Source organism: Somniosus microcephalus, chromosome 3 (assembly GCF_052327205.1).
Source record: "Somniosus microcephalus isolate GS21.2 chromosome 3, FLI_Smic_1.0, whole genome shotgun sequence".
Lineage (NCBI taxonomy): Eukaryota > Metazoa > Chordata > Chondrichthyes > Squaliformes > Somniosidae > Somniosus > Somniosus microcephalus.
The window spans coordinates 141,331,267-141,358,759 of record NC_140989.1 but is presented as its reverse complement, the minus strand read 5'-3'; the positions used below and the strand labels follow the sequence as shown (position 1 = coordinate 141,358,759).

The window sequence follows — 27,493 nt, the reverse complement described above, 5'->3', positions numbered from 1 at the left end:
TGTCAGGTGGGAGCTTTTACTGTACATTTCATGCTGTCAAGTAATCAGCTGGAGCAATGGCTGTGGAACTCCCGCCTCAGGTTGATAGATGTGCCTCCCGAGCTGCGTGAATCCCGTAACCATGCAGGGAAATTTAAAAAGTAAGTGAAAAAAGGCTCTTAAATTCCTGTAAACTACCCGATAATCATCCCAATTGGGTCGACCGCCGCTGCTGGTCGGGTCGGTTCCACGGTGATGGACGCTCCTGGGGCAAAGGCGCGTGGAAGCGAGATGACAGCGGGTTCCTGACACACTGTCAAAAAATAACAACTTTCCCACCCGACCCGGCATCGATCACACCCGCTACCACCCCGGAAAATTCCGGACTAGTTGTGTCTAGTCTCAGCATGCATGTTAGCTGTTGAGAAATGGAAGTGAGCTCCCCAATCCATCGTTCTGTTTAATCTGCAGATGATTTTCACCCACAGTTCTGCACATTGCCCGCGCTGCTGCTGAAATGTTCAGTGTTGCCCGGGTTGGAGTGGTGCTCGCTATAAATCAGCATGGACGGTCTGCAATGGGCCATCTTGCCGGCTGGGTTTAACCCGTTCTGGCAATGCTGGGAGTGTCAGAGAGCCAGGGCGCTGCTGGACACCAGCTGCAGCAGGCCCGCTTCCTCTGGACGGCTGGCTGGGGTCTGGGCGGGGTCGCCCTGACCATCCTGCTCACCCCCCCCAGCCCTGGCCATCCTGCCCCCCTCGCCCAGCCCTGGCCATCCTGCCCCCCCTCACCCCAACCCCCTGCCCTGGCCATCCTGCCCCCCCTCCCACCCCCAGCCCTGGCCATCCTGCACCCCTCGCCCTCCCCCCCCAGCCCTGGCCATCCTGCCCCCCTCGCCCTCCCCCCCCCCCAGCCCTGGCCATCCTGACTCCCTCCCCCTCCCCCCCCCCAGCCCTGGCCATCCTGCCCCCCTCGCCCAGCCCTGGCCATCCTGCCCCCCTCGCCCTCCCCCCCCCCCAGCCCTGGCCATCCTGACTCCCTCCCCCTCCCCCCCCCAGCCCTGGCCATCCTGCCCCCCTCGCCCAGCCCTGGCCATCCTGCCCCTCTCGCCCTCCCCCCCCAGCCCTGGCCATCCTGCCCCCCTCGCCCAGCCCTGGCCATCCTGACCCCCTCCCCCCCTGCCCCCAGCCCTGGCCATCCTGCTCCCCCCCAGCCCTGGCCATTCCGCCCCCTCCCCCAGCCCTGGCCACCCTGCTCACCCCCCCAGCCCTGGCCATCCTGCTCCCCCCCCAGCCCTGGCCATCCTGCTCACCCCCCCAGCCCTGGCCATCCTGCTCACCCCCCCCAGCCCCGGCCATCCTGCTCACCCCCCCAGCCCTGGCCATCCTGCTCACCCCCCCAGCCCTGGCCATCCTGCTCACCCCCCCAGCCCTGGCCATCCTGCTCACCCCCCCAGCCCTGGCCATCCTGCTCACCCCCCCAGCCCCGGCCATCCTGCTCACCCCCCCAGCCCTGGCCATCCTGCTCACCCCCCCAGCCCTGGCCATCCTGCTCACCCCCCCAGCCCTGGCCATTCTGCCCCCCCTCCCCCCAACTCCCCCCCACTCCCCCAGCCCTGGCCATCCTGCCGCCCTCGCCCAGCCCTGGCCATCCTGCCCCCCTCCCGCAGCCCTAGCCATCCTGCCCCCCTCCTCCAGCCCTGCCATCTTGCCCCCCCCAGCCCTGGCCATCCTGCCCCCCCTCCCCCAGCCCTGCCATCTTGCCCCCCTCCCCCCCAGCCCTGGCCATTCTGCCCCCCCCCCAGCCCTGGCCATCCTGCTCACCACCCCCAGCCCTGGCCACCCTGCTCCCACTCTCCCCCCTCCCCCAGCCCTGGCCATCCTGCCCCCTCCCCCAGCCCTGCCATCTTGCCCCCCTCCCCCCCAGCCCTGGCCATTCTGCCCCCCCCCCCCAGCCCTGGCCATCCTGCCCCCCCTCCCCCTCACCCCCCAGCCCTGGCCAACCTGCCCGCCTCCCCCAGCCATGGCCTTTCTGCCCCCCCCTCCCCCCCAGCCCTGGCCATCCTGCTCAGCCCCCCCCAGCCCTGGCCATCCTGCTCACCCCCGCCAGCCCTGGCCATCCTGCTCACCCCCGCCAGCCCTGGCCATCCTGCTCACCCCCGCCAGCCCTGGCCATCCTGCTCACCCCCCAAGCCCTGGCCATCCTGCCCCCCCTCACCCAGCCCTGGCCATCATGCCCCCCCCTCACCCCAACCCCCAGCCCTGGCCATCCTGTCCCCCCTCCCACCCCCAGCCCTGGCCATCCTGCCCCCCTCGCCCTCCCCCCCAGCCCTGGCTATCCTGCCCCCCCTCGCCCAGCCCTGGCCATCCTGACCCCCTCCCCCTCCCCCCCCCAGCCCTGGCCATCCTGCCCCCCTCCTCCAGCCCTGCCATCTTGCCCCCCCCCAGCCCTGGCCATCCTGCCCCCCCTCCCCCAGCCCTGCCATCTTGCCCCCCTCCCCCCCAGCCCTGGCCATTCTGCCCCCCCCCCCCAGCCCTGGCCATCCTGCTCACCACCCCCAGCCCTGGCCATCCTGCCCCCACTCTCCCCCCTCCCCCAGCCCTGGCCATCCTGCCCCCTCCCCCAGCCCTGCCATCTTGCCCCCCTCCCCCCCAGCCCTGGCCATTCTGCCCCCCCAGCCCTGGCCATCCTGCTCACCACCCCCAGCCCTGGCCATTCTGCCCCCCCTCCCCCCCACTCCCCCAGCCCTGGCCATCCTGCCCCCCTCGCCCAGCCCTGGCCATCCTGCCCCCCTCGCCCAGCCCTGGCCATCCTGCTCCCCCCCAGCCCTGGCCATTCTGTCCCTCCCCCAGCCCTAGCCATCCTGCCCCCCTCCTCCAGCCCTGCCATCTTGCTCCCCCCCCCAGCCCTGGCCATCCTGCCCCCCCTCCACCAGCCCTGCCATCTTGCCCCCCTCCCCCCCCAGCCCTGGCCATTCTGCCCTCCCCCCCCAGCCCTGGCCATCCTGCTCACCACCCCCAGCCCTGGTCATCCTGCCCCCACTCTCACCCCTCCCCCAGCCCTGCCATCTTGCCCCCCTCCCCCAGCCATGGCCATTCTGCTCACCCGCCCTCCCCAGCCCTGGCCATCCTGCTCACCCCCCCAGCCCTGGCCATCCTGCTCACCCCCCCAGCCCTGGCCATCCTGCTCACCCCCCCAGCCCTGGCCATCCTGCCCCCCCCTCCAGCCCTGGCCATCCTGCCCCCCCTCCCCTCAACCCCCAGCCCTGGCCATCCTGCCCTCCCTCCCCCTCACCCTCCAGCCCTGGCCAACCTGCCCCCCTCCCGCAGCCATGGCCTTTCTGCCCCCCCTCCCCCCCAGCCCTGGCCATCCTGCTCAGCCCCCCCCCAGCCCTGGCCATCCTGCTCAGCCCCCCCCCAGCCCTGGCCATCCTGCTCACCCCCGCCAGCCCTGGCCATCCTGCTCAACCCCCCCCCACCCCTCAGCCCTGGCCATCCTGCCCCCCCTTCCCCCTCCCCCCTACCCCCTTGCCCAGCCCTGGCCAACCTGCCCCCCTCCCCCAGCCATGGCCATTCTGCCCCCCTCCCTCCCCAGCCCTGGCCATTCTGCTCACCCGCCCTCCCCAGAGCTGGCCATCCTGCCCCCTCCCCTCCCCCTCACCCTTCAGCCCTGGCCATCCTGCCCCCCCTCCCCCCTCACCCAGCCCTGGCCATCCTGCCCCTCCCCCTCCCTCCCTCAGCCCTGGCCATGCTGCCCACCCCCCCGCCCCTCCCTCAGCCCTGGCCATCCTGCTCAGCCCCCCCCCCAGCCCTGGCCATCCTGCTCACCCCCGCCAGCCCTGGCCATCCTGCTCAACCCCCCCCCACCCCTCAGCCCTGGCCATCCTGCCCCCCCTTCCCCCTCCCCCCTACCCCCTTGCCCAGCCCTGGCCAACCTGCCCCCCTCCCCCAGCCATGGCCATTCTGCCCCCCTCCCTCCCCAGCCCTGGCCATTCTGCTCACCCGCCCTCCCCAGAGCTGGCCATCCTGCCCCCTCCCCTCCCCCTCACCCTTCAGCCCTGGCCATCCTGCCCCCCCTCCCCCCTCACCCAGCCCTGGCCATCCTGCCCCTCCCCCTCCCTCCCTCAGCCCTGGCCATGCTGCCCACCCCCCCGCCCCTCCCTCAGCCCTGGCCATCCTGCCCCCCCACTCCGGCCTTCCCCCAGCCCTGGCCATCCTGCCCCCCCTCCCCCAGCCCTGGCCATCCTGCCCCCCCCCCACTCCAGCCCTCCCTCAGCCCTGGCCATCCTGCCCCCCCCCTCCCCCAGCCCTGGCCATCCTGCCCCCCCCTCGCCCAGCCCTGGGCATCCTGCCCCCCCTCCCCCAGCCCTGGCCATCCTGCCAACCCCCCCTCGCCCAGCCCTGGCCATCCTGCCCCCCCTCCGCCCCTCCCCCAGCCCTGGCCATCCTGCCCCCTCCACCCCTCCCCCAGCTCTGGCCATCCTGCCCCCCCCCCCTCCGCCCCTCTCCCAGCCCTGGCCATCCTGCCCACTCTCTCCCTCCCGCCCCCAGACCTGGCCATCCTGCCCCCCCCCTGTGCCCCTCCCCCAGCCCTGGCCATCCTGCCCCCCTCTGCCCCCGGCTGACCTGGCTCAGGACCCGCCGCCGCTCAGCAGGTCCCCGGCGGGCTCGGGGCTCGCCAGCTGCAGCCTGCCCAGTGCCACCCTCCCTCAGTAAGGCAAGACTCTCCCCGCCAAGACAGGCATCGGCAGCAGTGTGTCCAGCAGCACCAGCACTTTCACTGTGCTGGGGAACAGGCGCTTCACTTTCCCCGACTTTCAGAATCCCACCAGGGTTCAGGATTGCAGCCGTCCCTCGGCGAGGAGCCTGAGGATTGGCCGCTGAACGCCATGATCCGAGACTTTCCCTCTGGACAGGAATCACCCGCAGGTCACCAATAAGCCCAGCACCAGCGGCGTCAAGTGTGAATTCGACTTTCAGATCAAGAATAACGCTTTAAAGACTGATAATGGGAGAAGATGTCCTCTCGGCCGTTGCGTACCCACATACTAAACAGCAGCGGAATTCCTCTGGTCGTTATGTCAAGCGAAATCATCAGCCCCATTCTAAGAACACAACATAAGAACTAAGAGCAGGAATAGGCCATTTGGCCCCTCGAGCCTGCTCTGCCATTCAATAAGATCATGGCTGATCTACTTCAACTCCATTTTCCTTAACAATCCCCATATTCCTTGATTCCCTTAGTGTCCACAAATCTATCAATCTCTGTCTTTAATATACTCAACAACTGAGCCTCCACAGCCGCCTGGGGCAGAGAATTCCAAAGATTCACCACCCTCTGAGTGAAGACATTTCTTCTCATCTCAGTCTTAAATGGCCGACCCCTTATTCTGAGACTGTGACCCCTGGTTCTAGACTCCCCAGCCAGGGGAAACATCCTCCCTGCATCTACCCTGTCAAGCCCTGTAAGAATTTTGTATGTTTCAATGAGATCACCTCTCATTCTTCTAAACACCAGAGAATGTAGGCCTAGTCTACTCAATCTCTCCTCATAGGACAATCCCCCCATCCCAGGAATCAGTCTGGTGAATCTTCGTTGCACTCCCTCTATGGCAAGTATATCCTTCCTTAGGTAAGGAGACCAAAACTGTACACAATACTCCAGGTGTGGTCTCACCAGGGCCCTATATAATTGCAGTAAGACGTCTTTACTCTCATATTCAAATCCTCTTGTAATAAAGGCCAACATACCGTTTGCTTTCCTAATGACTAGCTGTACCTGCATGTTAACTTTCAATGATTCATGTACAGAAGGACACCCAGTCAATGTCTCCGTGCCTTTGTTTTGTGATAAGTTAAGTTTTATAACTTTTTTCAGACTTTTTTTGTTAGAATTAACGATCCGAGTTTCAAGTAAATTATTTATCACGGCAACCAGATTTTCCTAATGTTAGCACTATAATTGTCGGATTAATTCGATACATGTACTGCCTTTATCTCAATATCTCTTGTCTGGTAATTTTGTAACATAGTGAGATATATTTTGAGGTGAAAATATTTTTCTAACTCTCATCAAAGTTGTCTGATATAAATATGTTGATAATTATTTTGCCTATTGCGCCTTTGGGGGCGGTACGATTTTGAAATTGCTTGGTGCAGAATGCATGAAAACCAGTGCTCAACTTGCACTGTCGGCGAGAATTGCACGAGGTTGTTTAATGGAGGTTACTGGGTGACAGATTCTCACTGCCAATGTGTTCTAAGTACAACCTGTATATAAAATGATATAATAACAGAATACTCGTGAAATGTAGGTGGTTACTTATCAACACAATCGTGTTTAAACCCAATAAACAATAAATACTCTGTTCCTGTAACGTTAGCCTGAGTCATCCATAATTATTCCTGAAAAAAATCCATCCATCCAGGCACATCCCTGGCAACACTTAGGATATTTAACGTTCATTCCTGTGTGTTTGGAAATTGTAGTATTCAGCAAAAATCGAGAATGGTGCATTTCGAGAGACCTATTCTCAGGGTCCGATAAAGTCGTGCGATTTAGAAATAGTCCTGTCGCGGTCGAGTGTCAGGAATCTCTCGCAGTCGAGGCATCTGGAGGTGTCTGATTGATTGTGTGGGCTTGTTGACAGCTCACGGGGCAGGCGCAGCCCCCAGGCGATACGCTGGCGCGGCACGGCTCAGCTCACTTCAGAGAAGCAGAGCTCAAAGAGCAGAGCTCCGCCGCAGAGCCCTGAGCACAGTTCCGCCGCAGGGCCCTGAGCACAGCTCCGCCGCAGAGCCCTGAGCACAGCTCCGCCGCAGAGCCCTGAGCACAGCTCCGCCGCAGGGACCTGAGCACAGCTCCGCCGTAGAACCCTGAGCACAGCTCCGCCGTAGAACCCTGAGCACATCTCCGCCGCAGAGCCCAGAGCACGGCTCCGCCGCAGGGCCCTGAGCACTCTCTCCGCCGCAGAGCCTTGAACACAGCTCCGCCGCAGAGCTCTGAGCACAGCTCCGCCGCAGAGCCCTGAGAACTCAAGTCAACGCTCCCAGGAAACCCTCTGCCACGGAGCTGGGGCGCTGCTCTCTGATAGTCACACTGCACCAAATAATCCAATCTGGGATTCCTCAGCACTGCTCTGCGTATTTCAAAATCATTCGACAGCCATCCCTACCCACGGAGCCAGCACAAATCACAATCCCATCAGAGGAATAGCTTTGGACGGAGCGCCTAATTTCAGGTCCACCGCAAAGCTGAGCCACTTCATTTCTGAGCAGGTATCAGCGTGAGCTGTTTGGTCCAGTACAAGGTAACGCTCAGTAAGCAGTGCAAACGTCCGAGCAGCATCTGAGCTCCAGCACAGCATGGAAACAAGCAGGAAGCATCACTTCACCCCAGCACTCCATGTACTAGCCTTCATTCTCAGTAAGTACATACAGTGAGGCATGCTACATAAAAACCTATAGATTTCAACAACATTTTCAGCAAATATAATGAATGGAGAAGAATCCGTAGACTGAATATTGATAACGCTATTTAAAGCTTGTGTCATAGACTTGGAATATTTTCAGAATATGTGAAAGTGAATATAGGGTGTCAAAACCTACTAGATCAGCATTATACGCAATTTTGCACATTAACCTCTTGAGTACTGAAAGGTATTTTCAGGATCCACATTAAACATTTGCCGTAAATGTCTAATGGTGAATATAATAAGAAACAAAAAGTACAGGACAGGGATGCCTTAGTTTATTTGTATTCTGTTCAATAAATAAACTGATTCCTTGTAATAATTTGATTTGGAGAAGCTACTGCAATCCTCGCAGGGGTAAACCCAATGGCGCTCTCGGGTACTTCTGAATTAGTATTTAGGTAGATAGACAACACATTTAAAACAAAAGCCTAAAGAAGGAGTGGAATGTCAGAAGGCGTTTGCGCAAAGGTTAGCCTGGCTGAGTGCACTAGACTGGACTAGTAATACTGCCTGGAACACTAAAACACAACAGTCCCATCCTACTTCCAGTGGGAACTCGACTGTGCAATGTTTAGGCTGTTTTTCTTTGCTTTGCTTTGATCTCCCTTTGAAAGATGCAAATCATTATCTTTCAACGAATGATTGGCTTTGTAGAATTAACAAATTGTAAGACTTTAGGCAGGAGAGGCTGTTTGATATTGTTGCACTAATGCAGGGACTAGCAGTTCAGTTCCTTCCCGTTTTAACTGAATACTTTCTGATTTTCAGTTAATTATGAGCAACTTGTATTTAAATATGAAAATGTTTATTAGGCCTTTGTAGAAATGTGAGACATTTTGTCACTTTCGCAGATGTCCTTCCGGGGGTCGGTGCGGAACAGGAGACCGAGAATCTTTCAGGTCTTTCCACTGATCCCTATAAAGATATTTTTGTGGTTCGGGAAAATGGAACAACGTGTCTGATGGCGGAGTTCGCAGCAAAATTTGTTGTCGCCTACGATGCACAGGCCAGTAACTATGTCGATGTAAGGCGACATCCTGATTGATAACTTCCTAATTGAACTATGTACGGCAAAACGACTTGATTCCTTACATTCAAAAACACTATTAAACCTATGCTCTTAAGATATTCGTGTTATATCTTTAACTAATTTCATTTGCCTAGTTCATCATGACATTTCACCTTTTAATTATTTATTTGACACACACCATTTGACCTGCAATCAAAACGTTTGACCTTTTTTTGATCTTAGCTTATTACAGAACAAGCAGATGTTTCAATCCCACGAGGTGCGGAAGTTAAAGGAAAATGCGGGAACATCGAATCGGAATTGCAGATTTCCTGGCTGGACAGCACTTACAGTTTTAAATTCTTTTTTGTGAAGGTAAAATAATTACCACGGGAAGTAAAGTGAAACATATAAGATTCTTATTCTACAAAGTAATCCGGTTTTATAGAAAGAAAAACTGTTCTATTCTTTGCGTATCGACGGAATCCAGCACAACGTGATTAGTAGACGCGCAACCTTGAGGTTGGTCAATATTTGTTACAAAGTCACAAACCTAAATAAGTGCTAAATATATTTGAAAATACGCGAAAATGCAAAGCGTGAAGTTTAGCGTCTATGAGGCGCTTGGACATCATTCTACACCAAAGTCGCCAAATAAAATCAAGTTGCTGATGTTATGAATATTTTTGATTAAAGTTGAATCGTATTTCAAAAATGTTAATGCATTTATTATCGTCTAGTGATAGAAAACCGTAAACTTCTTACAGGAGACGCGCAACATATCGACAAGGCAAGATCACTTCTGGAAAGTCAATAAGGTTCAGTTCGTTTACGATTTATCTGAATCCACCCACTTTAAAGATGCGGCCAACCGTGAGTAATTTCATTAGATTGCTAATTGTACGGTGCGCTAAACCAATGACACAACGGAATTCCCGCCGCTTTAAGGTGCTGAACAATGCCGCTTTGTGTTCGGGATGTAGGCAAGCTGTTGAAGTTTACGCTTAATGTTTTGTACTAGAATTGATTCCTAGCGAACCGTAACGTTATTCGTTCATCGCCAGTATCCAATAAGAGGCAGTTTCGTTTAAAATGCTTGGACCATTCTTGTATTATTTGTGAAAGTCTGCTGGCTTCTGTTATATACGGCCCAATATTATCAACCTAATGACGTTCACCACCGTTACTGAGCAGGTTTGTGGAAACAACCATAATGACACTATGTAAAATATATCTGGAATAATTAGAGAAGGAATAGGTAAGTAATATAATTTTTATCTTGCATAAAAATTAAGCGGTGTACATTTAGGGACGTTCAAAATAGATAACATATGCGGTGAAAATCTGACTTTATGGATTACACATAAACTGGTGTAAAACCCAGCAAGAAATGGAACGTTAGACTTATAGTCACACCGACAAAAATGGCAATGCATTAGCACATCTAATGCACACTTTTACACATCTAAGATGGTTTAATCGTAAAATGTATCTTAGAATGTAACAAGTATCCATACAATTTTGTATAGCTTGTACACACATCATTCACTCTAATTAGTCCTGTAATCGGCGAGTGGGTTCAGTCTATTTTAGAATATTTGATATATTGGCACTGCACTCTCATATATATATATATATATATATAATTATGCATATATACATTCAGGAGGTCTTTTTGTTCTACTGATGTTGTTGCTTCTAAATGCCATAGATATGAGCAAGAATTTCTTCCTCCTTTCTGCAGCTGGGAGGCACACGGCCACTTCTCACCACCTTTCTCTCTTTGTGACCCCGGCTGGCAAATCGTACAAGTGCGAGGCTCAGGAAACCATCTCCCTCACCTCCAGTGACCACCAGAAAGTGATCGCCATTCTTTTATCTCAAATCCATATCCAGCCGTTCGACTTCAAGCGCGACTTCATATTTAGCGAAGGTAAAGGTGACTCAGCCTAGGAGCAGTTGTACACAGTGCGGCCAAAAACCTTTGATTTCCGAATAGTCTACCCGCCCGCTTTCCGGCTTGGTGAGATAAGTAGCACACTAGTCATGTTCTCCTTTGACTAGGTGTTGGAAAAACATCAATGTATAGCTTTGTGGTCAAACACAGACTACATTTCTTTTTAAACTAAGCTGAAAATATAGGACTCCAGTCTCACATTTAGGAAAATGTAAACATCGTTTATTTATATCTATATATATATTTAAAGCCTAACACAGATCCCGGCAGATGTTTGCAGTTCCAGAGTTGATGCGTTTCTTATTGTCTTGTATTTTATTTACAGCCTCAACGTGTGTTGTGGACCAGCAGGAACAGTTGGAGGAGACTCTCCCCCTTATTCTGGGACTGACACTGGGGCTCCTCATTGTAGTGGTTTTGTCAGTTTATCACATTCACCATAAACTCACGGCCACCAGCCAAGTTCAGATACCCAGAGACAGATCTGAGTACAAACATATGTAAAGCACTCGGCTCGAGTTGGAAGGAATCTCCCAGCGAATAGCACAGCAGACTGCTGCACAGCTTTGTTAACAGAAAGTCAGTCAGAAGGAATTATAACAGATAGTATTTTACCTGTCAAACTTCTGTAGAATACAGAACGTGTAAATATAAAACGCCCGATGTATTACTGTATATATTTAAGCGTGCTTCTTTGTTTAAATAGTGATGGTATCTCGTGACTGCCTCAAAAGCAGAAACCTCAACAATACCATCACAATATATAACAATTATAAAATGACAATAAAACCATTAAAAATTATTGCAAGATTACGAATCCAATGTAGTGTTAACGATGTCTTATGTGTTATATTGGAAACTCTTACATTGCTGCAATTATTTCGAAACAACTATTGTATTAGTCGGAAGGTTCAATTTGATTTGGTTCCTTCAAACGCTATTTGCTAAATACTGTAGACGGGGCAAGCATTGGTGCACGGAATATCAATTCAATTTGTTGGCATTTGTACATATTCTAATCGCTGTTTCAGGCTCAGTCCTCATCGAAGAATCGATAGTTGTTCAGTTCATGATTTTGAATGCAAGTATATTCATGAAATAAATCGAAATAATTTTTGTTACACGGCGTCTTGGGGTTTTATCCATGGATTAATTCTGATTTTTTTTTGTAGTTTTGGAAAACAGCTTGCTTTGGTGCTTGTTTTAACTTTTGGTGAATTCAAAGAATAAGAGCAACATTGCGGAAAACAAAACGCGGCTTGACAGAGGCGGTTGCAATACAGTACCGTGTAAGCGCTTTACGTCCGATTTCGAAATGATTGCGAAATTTCGTCGTTTTGGACATTTGTACAATTGTGCGCTGAAACGGTCAGCATTTTTAACAGGGAGCTCGAGTCATTCGGTGCTTATGAGGTTAAACGCGACAGGAACTCTGGGCGCCTTGGTCAATATGTTGGTGAGATTGTGTTAAGGAAAACAATTAACACGTTATATTACGAAATGTACAAAAGGGGGGATGTTTTACACCTTGTGATTTGTTTTTTGGGGTGAGGGTGATCCAGTACAAAATGCATCTCAAAAGTTGATTTGTGTTATATTAGTTCTCCTTACGTGGGAAGTATGCCGAGCATTGCTCCAACGTGCGTCGGAATCCACCTCGAGGACATGTCTTCAGTGTTGGCTTGCTCGTAAATTACTTCCTTTTAAATCGCGGTTTATTTAGGTGCCTGGCCAGCTGTAAACTGCTCTACTTGTTTATTAGTTTCAGGGAGATTTTTTCCAACTCAGGACTTAAGTCTCGGTGATTGTATTTTACCGACTTTGGATCCTGGATTCAGTGGAAATGTTCTGTTCCCGTCATTTTAAGGATATAGGGCAATCTTTACGTACGTTTGAATAAGAAACAGGAAAATGTCCGTTCTCCCATAATTTATATATCCTGCTAACCGGTATCTTGAAATGTTTGTTTCTTGGGAATATGATTTAGTTCGCAGTAATGGAAAAAAAAACTAATAATCACAATGCACTTTTAAAAGAAATATTTCTCAAGCAGCTATCAAAGCACTCAACTGGTATAATTTCCCCAAAGTTCCTTAGTCTAGGTGTGCAGGGCGCAACTTCGGTGGCAAATTACTCCAAAAATTGCGCTAAACCCACAAGGTATATGTGCATGTACTCCGGGTTTAGTTGCAGTTCTGCCCTTTCATCTTCGTGACTGGGTTGAAGTACAGTCAGGCGGTTATATTCTGGTGTTAGAAAGTTAGCCAAACTCAGGGGGATATTAAACCGAAAAATCTTAATTTGCTTGACAAAGGGTTTCGACCTGAAACGTTGACTCTATTTCTCTCTCCACGGATGTTGCCTGGCCTGCTGAGTTTTTCCAGCATTTTCTGTTGTTATTTCGGATTTCCAGCATCTGCAGTATTTTGCTATCACTCTTAATTTGCTGCCAGTTTTGTGCTGTTCCTCCTACCCAGAGTCGGACCAGCCCATCTCAGCTATATACTGTTCCGCGTGTCGGTCAGTGGGGTCCTTCCTCTCTCAACTACTAACATTTCTGCTTATATTGTTGGGAGGACATTCCGTGATGTCTGTGCGATAGGGCTGATTACCAGCTCCCGGTCATATAATACTGCTTTAATTAATCTTAAATCTGAGAAGACAATTAAAACAGATGGCTCAACACAGTTAAGATGCAATGTGGCAGATTTTTAGATTAAGAAAAAATACAACAAATTATCATCGGATATTGGGGATGCCGGAACCTTAGATTTAAATTTATTAGTTTGCTTTATAGTTTTGCAATATAATTAAACGAACAACCCATGCTGTTAAGAGTAATTTAGCGAATAAAATAGGGTGCAAAAACTTCCAGCATATTAAATTGGATCTTACAGTAATGGGGAACAACTCAACAAATTAATTCAAATACAATAGTTTTTTTGCTCCTTTATACCTAAAATTGTAATTTAAAGTTTAAGTCCATAAAATATCTTTAACAGATATTTTAAACGTTTCTGAGAGGAGTTAACATAACAGGAATGAAATGAAGGCAAGATTATTATTAAGACCTTTAACTTTTTCAAAAGTATATTAATTATGACCCCAGGTATGAAAAAAGTGAAATATATTTTTAACACTGAGGGTGTGTGACACTTGATCATTTCATTCTATCAGTGTTGTCCTCATTCTAATCCACAATCAACGCTGTCCTGACAACCCTGTGACTGCACACTGTAGTCTTTTAATATATACTCAATTAGAAACGTGCTACACCTGTATTTCTTTCCAAGATGAGGGCAAATTATTTTCTTTTAAATCTAGATAAAACACATATTTACACCACCAATCATATTTTGTTATAAAGGAAAATGATATATTAACAGAAGATGAAACAATGTGAGTACGCATATGTTTGCTGCTATACTACTTATTCAAAGCAATTTTTCATTTTTGGAAAGGTATTTTTTATTTCCCATTTCATTGTGAACAGAAGCCAATAATTACGTGTAATCATTACCTTAGCAGCTCATTCGCCGTGAATGAGAGCAGTTGATCACAGAATGAGTCAAAAGTAAATTGCCTCTGTACTAATCAGTTCTGCCATTGTTGTGATATTTCAAGATCTTCTTCATTATTGTCAATGATACATCTGCCCTAGAGTAGAATACTCATTCGATACATTACTGTCAATGATACATCTGCCCTAGAGTAGAATACTCATTCGATACATTCTGCAGCTGAGGAAAGCTGTCTAAATTCTTCATTGATGACCTTTTTGAGGGGTAGGAATCCTTAGGTTAGCACTAAACAAGGACAAATAGTACATTAGTGCTTTCTACTCATGCCTATCTTTTGCTGAAAGTATTGTTGGGGGAATATGGCATATAGTGGTTATACTCACAGGAGGGGTGATGTCGAACCATCTTATTAACAGAGTTGTCTACCAACTCATCCATAAATATCACCTATAGCTATTCCTATGATCTTGTACTTGGCATCTTTGAGTCAAACAGCAGCTCAAACACTGTGAAGATTTTTTTTGAATGCATTCTTCATTCCCAGGTTTCCAGGTCCCTGCACAAACATTGGAGGAACAGATCAGAATACAACATATGCAGGGCTTAAACTGTAAATTGAGCTTTGAAGCATAGTGAAGTCCACATTCTCTTCACCTTAGTGTTTTAATATGCTTCAATTACAATACAATAAGCAATAGATGACACCTATATTGTACTAAGCCACCTGAGAGGCAAAACTGCAGGCTAAGATGTTGAGATAGGCTACTTTATTCTCAGTTCAACAGTACTCTGCAAGATGAGACCAATATTACTGTTATACCTTTTTAACATTCCTTCTTCTCCTCTGCATCAATTTGCCATGTAAATCATCTTTTATTTACTCACAAGTGCACCTTAGAAATATGTATTCTGTGCTGCTACTGTTCCAACATTTTTGTGAAATGTAGCCTCATGAAGGTTACTTGTATAAAATCGTTTTACAATGTTCATATATTGTCTGTCATTTCTAGAGGTCCCACACTAATTCATTTTTATCAGGTTCCTTATCTGCTGGATCTAGTTGGACATACTCACCACTCTGATAGCAGCCTGTCAAGTTAGCCATTCACAAAACTATCCTGAATCATGCATCATCTCTGAATATGCACCATTCAGCCAGTCAGAACACTGTGCCATAAGTAAAATGAAATTAACAAAAGAGATTGACCTATGCTAGGTCAGTCAGATATTGGAAAGCCAATCCTTCAAACCAGGAACTATTGCAGTTATAGAATTACTAGCATTCACAGGAACCAAAGAACATTGTTCCAATCTCCAATGTTATTGCTGACGTGGTGTTGAGCGCAGCTGTAATGTTTAGGCTGGTTTCATTCTGACCGCAGTGGAGAGGGGGCTGGGCAGTACGGCATAAAAGGATTAGGGGAAATGTAGGGAGTGGAGCACAACATTGCATCTTGAGAGAACTGAATCATAGAAATTTATGGCACAGAAGGAGGCCATTCGGCCCATCGTGTCTGTGCTGGCCGAAGAAGAGAAATCCAGCCTAACCCTACTTTCCCGCTCTTGGTCTGTAGCCTTGTAGGTTACAGCACTTCAAGTGCATATCCAAGTATTTTTAAATGTGATGAGGGTTACTGCCTCTACCACCCTTTCAGGCAGTGAGTTCCAGACCCCCTACCACCCTCTGGGTGAAAAAAGTTCTCAACTCCCCTCTAATCCTTCTATCAATTACTTTAAATCTATGCCCCCCTGGTTATTGACCTCTCCGCTAAGGGAAATAGGTCCTTCCTATCCAGTCTATCTAGGCCCCCCATAATTTGATACACCTCAATTAAATCTCCCCTCAGCCTCCTCTGTTCCAAGGAAAACACCCCCAGCCTATCCGATCTTTCCTCACAGCTAAAATTCTCCAGTCCTGGCAACATCCTCATAAATCTCCTCTGTACCCTTCTCTAGTGCAATCACATCTTTCCTGTATTGTATGCAGTACTCTAGCTGTGGCCTAACTAGTGTTTTATACAGTTCAAGCATAACCTTCCTGCTCTTATATTCTATCCCTCGGCTAATAAAGGAAAGTATCCCGTATGTCTTCTTAACCACCTTATCAACCTGTCCTGCTTTCTTCAGAGATCTGTGGACATGCATTGTTGTGATATTTTAAGATCTTCTTCATTACTGTCAATGATACATCTGCCCTAGAGTATAATACTCATTTGCTATGTTCTGCAGCTGAGGAAAGCTGTCTAAGTTCTTCATTGATGACCTTTTTGACAAGGTACCTCTGTTCCTCTACACTTCTCAGTATCCTACCAGGTATTGTGTATTCCCTTGCCTTGTTAGCCCTACCCAAATGCATTACCTCACACTTCACTGAATTGAATTCCATTTGCCACTCTTCTGCCCACCTGACCAGTCCATTGATATCTTCCTGCAGTCTACAGCTTTCTTCCTCATTATCAACCACACGGACAATTTTTGCATCATCTGCAAACGTCTTAATCATGCCCCCTACATTGAAGTCTGAATCATTGATATATACCACAAAAAGCAAAGGACCTAGTGCTGAGCCTGTGGAACCCTACTGGAAACAGCCTTCCAGTCACAAAAACACCCGTCAACTATTACCTTTTGCTTCCTGCCACTGAGCCAATTTTCAATCCAACTTGCCACTTTCTCTTGGATTCCATGGGCTTTTACTTTTCTGACCAGTCTGCCATGTGTGGGCTTGTCAAAAGCCTTGCTAAAATCCATGTAGACTACATCAAACGCGCTACCCTCAACAACCCTCGTTACCTCCTCAAAATATTCAAATTAGTCAGACATGACCTTCCCTTAACAAATCCATGCTGACTGTCCTTGACTAATCTGTGCCTTTCTAAATGACGATTAATACTGTCCCTCAGAATTTTTTCCAATAATTTGCCCACCACTGAGGTTGGGCTGACTCGCCTGTAATTACTCAGTCTATCCCTTTTTAAACAACGGTACAACGTTAGCAGTCCTCCAGTACCACACCTGTAGCCAGAGAGGATTGGAAAATGATGGTCAGACCTCCGCTATTTCCTCATTTGCTTCTCTTAACAGCCTGGGCCTGGCGATTTATCTACTTACCTACTGAAGAACAAGTTAGACTGAAGAACAAGTTATATAGTTAGTTAGAATCTCATGGGTCTCTTGAAATTTGCTTATGAATATAGAATATCATTGTTGTGAATCTATTGTGCTGATCAAGAAATGTTTTCCATAAATGAGGTATTCTAGACAAAGTAAATATTAAAACAAATAAATGAAATCAGGTAGATAAGTCATATAAATAATGCCCATATTGTATCTTTGCAGCATTTAAAATGATTCAACAACTGTCTGTTTAATTCCACAGATCTTCATAACATTCATTCCCTGTTGTTTACTTTCCTGATGGTACATCGATATTCTAGTTAATAGTGAAGTTAGTAAATCAAAGGTAACCACAACATTCCCCACTGCACATTACTTACCATTTGATTATATGTTGTAAGTTTTGCAAAGAATGTGTGTTTTGTGACCGTTGAGCAGTCAAAATAAAGGCATCATTTTTTTTTAATAAATAACCAGCATTATTTATTTCCTCTGTAGAGGTGTACAGATTTCACTCTACACCACACTATAGCTTACTAAGTTTCCATCAAACTTTGCATGACTGTTAAAACATGCAATCACGCTTAACAAACATCACATTTAGTTTAATGTTATAAACATTCACTGACAAGTAGACAGCAGCAAAAATATTTTTAAAAATCATTAAGTAACATGTGGTCAAACAAAACTCTGTGTTAATTTATCAAACTGAACAGTTTCATTAGTGTTCAATGCAGTGCCTCAAGTCAGAAACAAATTGTTTCAGTAAATAAGTGTTTTGAACAAGTTCGTTAATATACGCGACTCAAAGCATTTCCTCCTACAAAGTGACAAACCCCCACCCACGTAAAGGTCTTGTTAACGTCCCTGAAAAAAATTCTCTTAATACTGATTGCTATCACAACAGTTACTTCACCACAAAATACTGTTAGTTTATCAGAAAAAAATTGTAGATAAGATACAAATCCAATCCAAAATACATTGCACTGCTAGTGTGGAAGAAAAGTGCTTACTGAAGAAAAAACAAGTCACTATCTTATAGAAATACAAATTCCACACATTTCACTGAGCAAGACTCTGGAGAAGAATCCTGAATGTGCTGTAATCTATTAAAATGTCTGAGCCTTTGAACCTGATATGAATTCCATCCCCTGCACACTTTGAAAGGCAGACAAACAGACCTCCCGAGGAAACTATGCTCCAGAAGGTAGTGCTTGAAGTCAACAGCCAAGTCATATCATGAGAAATACACCTCACGACTGCTTGATTGATTATATTGCGGCACTATAAATCTGAAATGGTACAACAGCAACTCAGGGAACTTGAGTGCAACAGATTTCATATGTTCCTTTATTTTGTTTTGTGTATCTTTGACCAGCCATAGGTTTCAAGAAAGATCATAATCTGCTTTCACTATAATATCCTTCAATCTTCTTCATTCACATTTTCTGGTGCTACCATCTATTGTTTAATTTTCATTTCAAGAGTGCGCTGAGAGGTCCTGAACTCCTCTCCATTTAGCGATATCTGTATTGTCTCATAAGAGGTACAATACAGGACGGGGGTCCGCCCAGCTTGAGGAACGGATGCCTTAATAATTCTTGTGCAGATGCTCTTTGTAAAGGATCCCTCACTAACATCAAGTCCAAGAATCCTCGCAGCACAGTTGAAGCCTAAAGCACATCAGGAGAAAAAAACATTAAAGGGTCTAAAATGTAGAATAGTCCAGATTACTTTCCATCAGACTCAGAGAAACATTTAACTTGTTCACAGATTAACAATACATTAAATTTTTCCCCTACATTTTCCTTTATTCATAAATGCTATAATTTTGTTAGTTCATTGTACAAAGTTTAGCCATTTAAAAAAGTTTCCATCTATACACTTGCTTATAATGCATTAATATGCAGATGATGTTTGCTGGTTGAGGGACAGATGTCTTACTTACATGTGGGTGGTGCACACATTCTGTGTCAGTGAGTCAACACATTTAGGCCTAGAAATTCAGTTGTTTGCGCCTAGGAGGAGGAGATGTGGGGCGCTAGGCGGCTAGCGGCCGGGCGCAGCGCGATCTGCGCCTCTCCCCAACTTCAGTAAAGATTTAGCGGCGGCGCAAAGCCTTTGCGCGCGCTCAGCTACGCGCGCAGATCCTGACGTCATTTCATCGTGCAACGCCCTTTGTTCGCCCCAAACCGGAAATTCAGTGGCGCCGGCCTATTGTGCGCCTGGCGCCCCTAGCGACTGGTAGAGGGGAACGGTTCCCAGTCGCTGCGGGGCGCGGGGGGCGCTAATTAAAGGGCACTCCTCCTGCAGTAGAAAAGGCAGCCATTTTGCAACACTCCTTCTTTGTGAGAGACGGATCTTTGCAGAGAGACAAAGGTAGAGAGCTTTCTGGTTTGGCTCAACACTCGCACAGGTACTTGTGGCTTCAGGCCACAGCTTTCCACTTGTCTTTAACTTCAGAGCCATATCATTGATTGGAAACATATAATGGGGGCTGCAATGGGTGCAAACGTTGGCCTTCTCCATTGCATTCAAAGGGCTCACAGACGCCGTGAGAGAGTGGCAGACATGGCCAGATGGAGAGGGGGCAACAGGCGTCGGCAAAGGAGGCCTTACCCACCCAGGGTATACCGCCAGCAGTTCTCATATCTGAACATGTCTGACGAGCAGTGTGTTCGGAGGCTGCGATTCCGAAGGGCGGTGGACACTGAGATCTGCCACCTGCTTCGCGGAGATCTGCAGCCACATCTGAGGAGCAGGACGTCTCTGTCGGTGGCAGTGAAGGTGACGGTGTCTCTCAACTTCTATGCCACCGGCTCCTTCCAATCCGCTACTGGGGACATTTCCAACATCTCCCAGTTTGCCGTGCATTGCTGCATCCGCCAGGTGACCAATGCCCTTTTCAGAAGGAGACGTCAGTTCATCTCCTTCTCCATGGCCCTTGTCAAGCAGCAACAGCATGCAATGGGCTTTGCAGCATTAGCGGGCTTCCCCATGGTGCAGGGCGCCATTGACTGCACGCATGTGGCTTTGCGGGCACCTCTGGAGAATGCCGAGGATTACCGCAACCGGAAGGGCTACCATTCGCTCAATGTGCAGTTGGTGTGTGACCACAGGCAGCTCATCCTAGCTGTCAATGCCCGCTTTCCAGGCAGCAGCCACGATGCCTTCATCCTGCGCCAGACTTCTGTGGCAGACATGTTCCAGGCCCAGCCTCACCCACGAGGATGGCTTCTCGGGGACAAAGGCTATCCTTTGTGCACCTGGCTGATGACCCCGCTCCGTGCGCCCAGCACCCCTGCTGAAGAGGGATACAATGACAGCCATCAAGCAGCCAGGAACATCATTGAGCAAACAATCGGCGTCCTGAAGCAACGGTTCCGCTGTCTGGATCGTTCCGGAGGAGCCCTACAGTATTCGCCTGAGCGAGTCTCCCAATTTGTGGTCGTGTGCTGCATGCTGCACAACCTGGCTATCCGCAGGACTCAGCCACTGCCACCAGACATTGGAGGACCACCAGAGGAGGAGGAGGAGGAGGAGGAGGACCAGCACAGGAGGGAGGCAGAAAGTGCAAGGGCCGCCCGTCGGCGGCTTATTGAACGTCGGTTCTAGGCCCCCTCTCAGGGAATGGCTTGGCACAAGATGAATGTCGCCGCTCCACAAGCCCTCAGCCGAGCAGGGCAACCAGGACTTCCAAAAGAAAGCATGGACAGTGCGATTTAAGAACATTTATTTCTTTGAAACCTCTGCCCTTCCCACATTACAAACTAATGGAGAGAAGCCCCCCCAAAAAACACAAATCGACCAGTCTCGGCCTTTCAAAGAACACAAATACACCAGTCTCGGCCTTTCAAAAAAACAAATCCACCCTCCCCCTTTAAGAGCTCACCAGCGCCAGAGTGTCTGCCGTCAATCAGCAGCTCGCCGCACCTGCGCTGCGCTCGCCCTCGGGGGTTTCGCCCCGGGCCGCCGGCTTAGCGCCTAATGATAGTCGTGCATCGCCTGTTTTAGCGCAGCAGCAACCTCTTGGGGCGATGCCACTGAATATCGGCGAAGGTGGCGCGAAGTTGCGCCGGGCGCAAACTTTAGCGGCCGCCCGGCTGTAGCGCCCCAAACGTGGCTATACTGAATTTCTAGGCCTTAGTATTTTGATTTTTAAACATGCTTTGCAGCATTCTAAGAGATAAATGCTTCTAAGTGTACAATCCATAACAAAATGTACACTCTTTACTGTTGAATATTAAAGTTATTAAAATACTAGCGGCATCACTCTTGACACTACTCACGACAGGTTGGCAGATATACTGATGTATAAGGGCAGGTGCATCGTACCACGCAAGTGTAGTGGTTCGTAACTTGGCGTGTCCCTTTAACGTTACTAAGTGTAATTACTGTGTCGTCCTCAGTTTAACAAGGTGCTGATTGGTCTTAACAGTTGGTTGGGCCATTAGAGGTCAGACTGGCTTTCTTTTAACACTTTTTTTTAGTATGACACTGAAATTTGCATTTGGTAACTGACTATGACCTGCACATTTGTGTGTTTGCTGATTTTTTAAAAACATAATACACACAACACACACAGGGATCTCCAGTAGAGTTCTCATCGTAAATGAATGGTTTTTTCAATGACAGAAGTTATATACCATGAAATGCAGAACGTATTATAGTTAGGGCAAGCGGTTTGTTCCAGTGTATTATCTCACTGTATCAAGTTTAAGCAAGCTGAGAGGGGCAGGGAAAGGGCATTTTAAAACATGCTACTAATTAATATTAAAGTGCTGGTGAGGGGAAACATCAACTGGAACTCCGACAAAATTATCTCCTGCAACTGCTTGAGATTTTAGATATTTCTTCCATAACTGCCGCACAATTCGCAGCAATTTCTGCCACACCAAATAATTGGTGCTAATGAGGGAAAACTGCCTGTGTCTCTAAGGATTGAATTTTGTGCGACTCCGTCTGTCACCTTCTCTCTGGATCTCTCTCCCTTTTGCCCTATGTCTCTTTGTCTCACAATCTATCTTACTGTTTCTCTAGGGCGATTTTAACCCTGCCAGCCCGGTAGAAACAGGACGGGTGGGCAGTTAAAATCGCCTGCGGGACTTATGCAGTGAGGTCCTGCTCTTTTGTGATTTTAAACTGATCTTCTGAGCAGGCGGGAAGGACAGTCACCAGAAGCTGGAGGAGTTCTTCTTTAAATATGCAGATCAGGGTCTGATAACATCATCAGAGTCCGACTGCTATTATAACCGGAGGTCTGTGGCTTTCCAGCCAGGCCAAGAGCAGCGGGAAGAGCAGGCAGAGGCTCAAAAAGGCAAGAGCAGAAGCACTCCTTTATGCCCCACAATGAAAGTTTAGGCCTCCCCTGTCCCAGGCTTCCCCACTTCCGATCGCGAGGCCCTCCCAAACCCTCTCCCGGTGACTTACCTGAATGCCGCTTCCTGCCTTTTGCGAGTGGGACACTGATGGGGCTTATATAGGTGAGGCCCAGGAGCTAAAATCTCCCAGGTCTTGTGCTATCTAAGTTGGAATGGTTTTTCTCCGGCCTTGGATCCCACACGCACGACTACTGCTCCAAGTTAAAATCGGGACTTCCAACTCCGTCGCTCTCCCTAGATGTCTGTCTATCTCTCCACCTGTGTGTGTGTCTCTCTCTTTCCCCATTCTTCTGTTTCTCTCTGATGTCTCTCTATTACTATCTATCTTTGTGCATCTGTCTCTGCATCTGTATGCCAGTCTCCCTGTTCTTTGAATCATTCTTTTACTTTTTATGTCTGTCTCTGAATCTCTGTTGCTTCTCTCTGGGTCTCTTATCTGTTTATCTGTCTTTCTTTTGCTCTCTGTGCATTTGTGTGTGTCGCTCTGTGCCACCCCCGACTGTCTGTCACTTTGTCTGTGTTTTTCTCTGGATTTCTGCCTGTGTCTGGATCTCTTTCTCTTTGCCTTGCTTGCTCTTTGTGTTAATTCCTTGCTAGTTTCTCTGGATCGCTATCTCTCTTTCTTGTGTATTTCCCTCTCTCTTGGTTTCTCTCTGGCTTGCTATCTCTCTGTGCCATTTTTCCTCAGTGTACAAAAGTGTTTCTTTCTTGATTAGCGTCTCTCTCTTTCTGATTTTCTGTCTTTCGCCATCAGTAAACAATCCCTAGAAAATAGTTTTCCTGTCAAATCATACCTCAATAAAAAGTTTCCAAGTTCATATTTTGTTTTGGAGTTTTTAAGTTGCTAGCCATAGCCTTTCTTCATGCTTCAACCTGCATTGCAAATTTTTGGCACTAAATAAAACTGATGCATGCTAAGAGCTTCCTCTACAGTAAAAATGCTCAGACTGCAACATGCTGGAAATTATAGGTACAAGTGCTTGGGGAATTATAGATAAATCAAATCTCTGTCTCCCTGTGATGGTTCTGGCAAAGCCATGAGCTTCAAGTCCTAGGCTTTTCAGAGAGGCTGAGATATCTGATGAATAACATTGTTATATATATTTAAACACAGAAAATTAAATTGTATAAGTAAGTTTAATCATTTTCTTGTAAATTTCTTAATGTCTTTATTTACAGAAATAAGTGCTTAGCCTACTGGAGAATCCAAGTTGGCGATCAACAATATCTTTCAATAATATTTGATTTGATTGCTTCTATTTCTGCTTCTTGCTATTGGTAGTTGCTTATTTTTAATTGGAAGTTTTTTGACATTGTTGGCAGTTAATTTTCATACCTGACTTCTACATGCTGATTGGCACGTCCCATAACTGTTTGTGATTTGTTGCTGTTTTATTGGAAGCTTTTTGAGCCAATCAAGTGCAAGGAATTTGCCTACATACATAACAATAAAGTTAAATATTCACATATTTGCCTAAAGACAAGATAAGCAAAGGACTATAATTTAATTACTAATTAATTGCACTTTTCAGGTCTGCTGATTTGTATTGTAAGCTAAGACTGGGATCTAAATTTTGTTATCAATGTGTAAATCATCCTTCATCCAGTAGGTGATGTATTCACCATTCATAATTTCAATTAAATTTCTTCTCAGCATCTCAGAGAGTCATGCTCTGGTTGAAAAACTGAATGAAGGTGTTATGTCACAAGAGCATAATAGAATGCTCCAATATAAAATATAAATGACACATTTTAAATAATATAAGGTCTCTAAATCAAAAGAAATATTAATTTATAATAAGAACATGCCATGATATGCACTTCTGGCTTAAAAAAACATTTCTGTAAAAATCAATCATGTAGTGGTACTATAGAGTTCATCAGAGATTTAGATATATTGGGCTCGATTTTCATTGGGCCGTGGAGGCGGGATTAGAGGCGTGTGGGGGGTTAAAATCGCGAAATCGGGGGGCACGACCCATCCCGCCCCCATGCCAGTTTCAAAGGAGGCGGGTACCCGACCTGTGCTGGGACCCGCCTCCCCGAGGCGGGAAAGGGATTAATGCCAATTAACTACCTTTTAACAGGTAGTTAACAGGCAGTTTTTAGCCTAATCCCTATTTTTATCTCTGAAGTGTGCGATTCCCAACGGCTCCAAACCACGCCAAGTTAGCGAGGTGGACCGTCGGGCTGAAGGGCTTGGAGGGTTCGAGATGTCCGGTGTTCAGGTGAGTGATGTGTGCATGAGTGCAGAGGTAAGTGTGTTTGGTGTGTGTAAAGTGTTTAAAGAAGTTTTACTTACCTTTACAGCCTTCCTTCCTTCAGGTCTCGGGAGTCCCTCATTTCACTGACACAGAAAGCAGAATGGCTGTGAGCTGTCAAAAGTTGCAGCATTCAGCTTTCTGTTCTGGAGAGATCTCTGAATCAGCCTGAGAGGAAGGGATTAACTTAGTGTACAGAATGTCAGTGTTTGACAGCTTCAAAGAGCTGTCAAATGCTGATATTTCATCTGTCAAAAGCTCTTGACAGATTAAATGTCAATCTGTGACATCGCCTGTTGCCGTTGGGCGGGCTCAACAAGGTAAATCAAGTGAAAATCGCGTGGGTTGGCCACAACTTGATGGAGGCGGGACTACAACCACAAAAGTTGTAGTCCCGCCTCCTACACGCCTCCAGTATCAAAATCCAGCCCACTGAATTACTTTTCATGTCTAATTAGTTTGAGGATCTGATTTAAATCAGATTTTCAATCATGATTATATAGGGCTTGATTTTAATCCACCCTGCTCGGTGGGAACACTTGCTGCCATTTTAACTGCTGACTTCATTTTGATGGCTTAGGTGCCCACTGGAAGCAGATAGGGGCCTCATCAATACATGCAAATCGGGGTCCGATGATGTTATCTTCCTCCCTCTCCTTTTAAACCTACCTCTTTGACCAAGCTTTTGGTCATCTGTCCTAATGTCTCCTTGTGTGGCTTGGTGTTAAAATTCATTTGATAATGCTCCTGTGAAGCCCCTTGGGACGTTTTACTACATTAAAGACTCAATATAAATGCAAGTTGTTGCTGTAATTAGGACTCCAAAGCAATTTTAATTGGGCAGGTCAGAAGCCCTGCCCAGTGGCCATCCTGCTGAGTAAAACCTTGCGGAATTGGCTTCAGGCACTGACTGACTCCCTGGAAGCACTATTTAAAGGGGCTCTCAGCTGCAGGCACTCAGATCATAGGAACCTATGTCCTATTGTGATCGGTGGATTTCCAAGGGATTAACTTCTGTACTTAGCGATTACTTGTTTCTGCCCTTTTTTTTTGCCTTATGAACCTCTCACAGCTTATCATGGGTGCCATTTTTGCTTCATTGCTTTGGATGGAGGAACAGCTGGAAGAGGAGACGGAGCAGCCTCAACAACCAGTAAAAGGCAGTAGGTGAGGGGACGCTGCTCGTAGAAGGCCTTACGCAGTCTACGGGCTGTCATTGACCTGTGCAGCCTTCTGTAATAGGACCTGCTGCCTGCTGACCCAGGTGGCCATGCTTTGCCAGTGGCTGTCAAAGTCACCACTGCCTTCAACATTTTTGCCTCGGCTCCTTCCAGGCTGTTAAAGGCGATATCACCCGCATCTCCCAGTCTGCAGCACACAGCTGTGTCAAACAACACTGTGCTCAATAATGTTCCTGGTGGCTCCACAGCAGTGATTGTACCTTAGCTGTTCAGGCATAATGTGGTTGCGGAGGGGTGTCATCAGCCATGTTGGAGGGGGTAGCTTTTGTCCCCAAGAAGCCATCCTCCGATATTCCTGGAAGAGTGAACAGTTGGAGGACAGACCAGCAGGAACATTAATGAGCACCAATGTCCTATTTTCCAGGGCCAACCAATACATCACCTTTCCCATGCCAACACTCAAAATAAGAGAGCCCTGAGGTTTGCAGCACTGGCTGGGTTCCCTCGTGTCCAGGGCATTATAGGCTGCACTCAGGTAGCTATCAAGGCACCAAAAGCCAAGCCAGCAGCTTTTGTCAACAGGAAGGGCGACCACTTAATTAATATGTAATCACCGCAGAAGGATCAAGCAAGTCTGTGTGGGTAGAATTGAGAAATACTAAGGGGCAGAAAACGTTAGTGGGAGTGGTATATAGACCTCCAAACAGTAAGGCGGAGGTTGGGGATGGCATTAAAAGGGAAATTAAAGAAGCGTGCAATAAGGGCACAGCAGTCATCATGGGTGACTTTAATCTACATATAGATTGGGCTAACCAAATTAGTAACAATACTGTGGAGGAGGAATTCCTGGAGTGTTTATGGGATGGTTTCCTGGACCAATATGTCGAGGAACCAACCAGAGATCAGGCCATCTTAGACTGGGTATTATGTAACGAGAAAGGATTAATTAGCAATCTTGTTGTGCGAGGCCCCTTGGGTCGGAGCAATCATAATATGATCGAATTCTTCATTAAGATGGAGAATGAAGTAGTTGACTCAGAGACTAGGGTCCTAAATTTAAATAAAGGAAACTACGATGGTCTGAGGAGCGAGTTGGGTAGGATTGATTGGGGAATGTCACTGAAAGGGTTGACGGTGGATAGGCAATGGGAAACATTTAAAGACCGAATGGATGAACTACAGAATTTGTTCATCCCAGTTTGGCATAAAAATAAAACAAAAAAGGTGACTCTGTGGCAAAGCCACCAACGGACTCCTGTATAAATGTATAACTGCCTTTAACAGAGTGCTACAGCACCTATGTTTGTTTACTGTATGTAAATAGCCGTTCTGGATAAGCCCCAGAATCAGCGCGATGACATCATCACATTGGTCACGTGACGCCCCGAACGGCGGGAAATGTGATGACGTCATGATGTCAGAGAGTGGGAGGTTCCCAACTCAGACCTCGTGAAACCAGCACCAGAAAAGACCTGTTGATTATTTCTCCTGCATGGAATTGTTTGTTCTCTAGTTTCTATTAAACTTCATTTTATTATCGGACTGACTCGACCTCCGTGCTTCAGTTAGGGATCTGACGATTCCTACATTGGTGACCCCGAGACTTTGCGGAC

At 47.7% G+C, this 27,493-nt stretch overlaps 2 protein-coding genes across 12 annotated transcripts in view; one reads left to right on the top strand and one right to left on the bottom strand.

The window, feature by feature from the left end:
* Positions 1–6,726: 6,726 nt before the first annotated feature.
* lamp5 (lysosome associated membrane protein 5) lies at positions 6,727–11,540 on the top strand. Its single transcript, XM_085981697.1, has 6 exons — positions 6,727–7,404; positions 8,305–8,477; positions 8,706–8,837; positions 9,230–9,335; positions 10,207–10,395; positions 10,745–11,540. Exons 1-6 carry the CDS (start codon positions 7,344–7,346, stop codon positions 10,921–10,923), a joined length of 840 nt encoding a protein of 279 aa, XP_085837823.1. The 5' UTR covers positions 6,727–7,343; the 3' UTR covers positions 10,924–11,540.
* A 2,337-nt stretch (positions 11,541–13,877) lies between these two features.
* pak5 (p21 protein (Cdc42/Rac)-activated kinase 5) overlaps positions 13,878–27,493 on the bottom strand; it is a 486,760-nt gene continuing 473,144 nt past the window's right edge. For 9 of the 11 annotated variants that reach the window (XM_085981687.1, XM_085981689.1, XM_085981688.1 and 6 more), the window contains one exon: positions 18,385–18,730. In XM_085981687.1, the coding sequence (XP_085837813.1) occupies positions 18,575–18,730 (156 nt within the window). In that variant the 3' untranslated portion in view covers positions 18,385–18,574. Of the gene's footprint in view, positions 14,497–18,384; positions 18,731–27,493 lie in introns of those variants that run through there. The other 2 variants (XR_015077543.1, XM_085981694.1) reach the window with 2 other exon arrangements.

Coding starts and splice junctions, on each gene's coding strand:
- lamp5 (XM_085981697.1), top strand. CDS start 7,344: ATGGAAACAAGCAGGAAGCATCACTTCACCCCAGCACTCCATGTACTA. Junction 8,478..8,705: donor AGGCCAGTAACTATGTCGAT/GTAAGGCGACAT, acceptor TTTTGATCTTAG/CTTATTACAGAACAAGCAGA. Junction 9,336..10,206: donor CTTTAAAGATGCGGCCAACC/GTGAGTAATTTC, acceptor TCCTTTCTGCAG/CTGGGAGGCACACGGCCACT.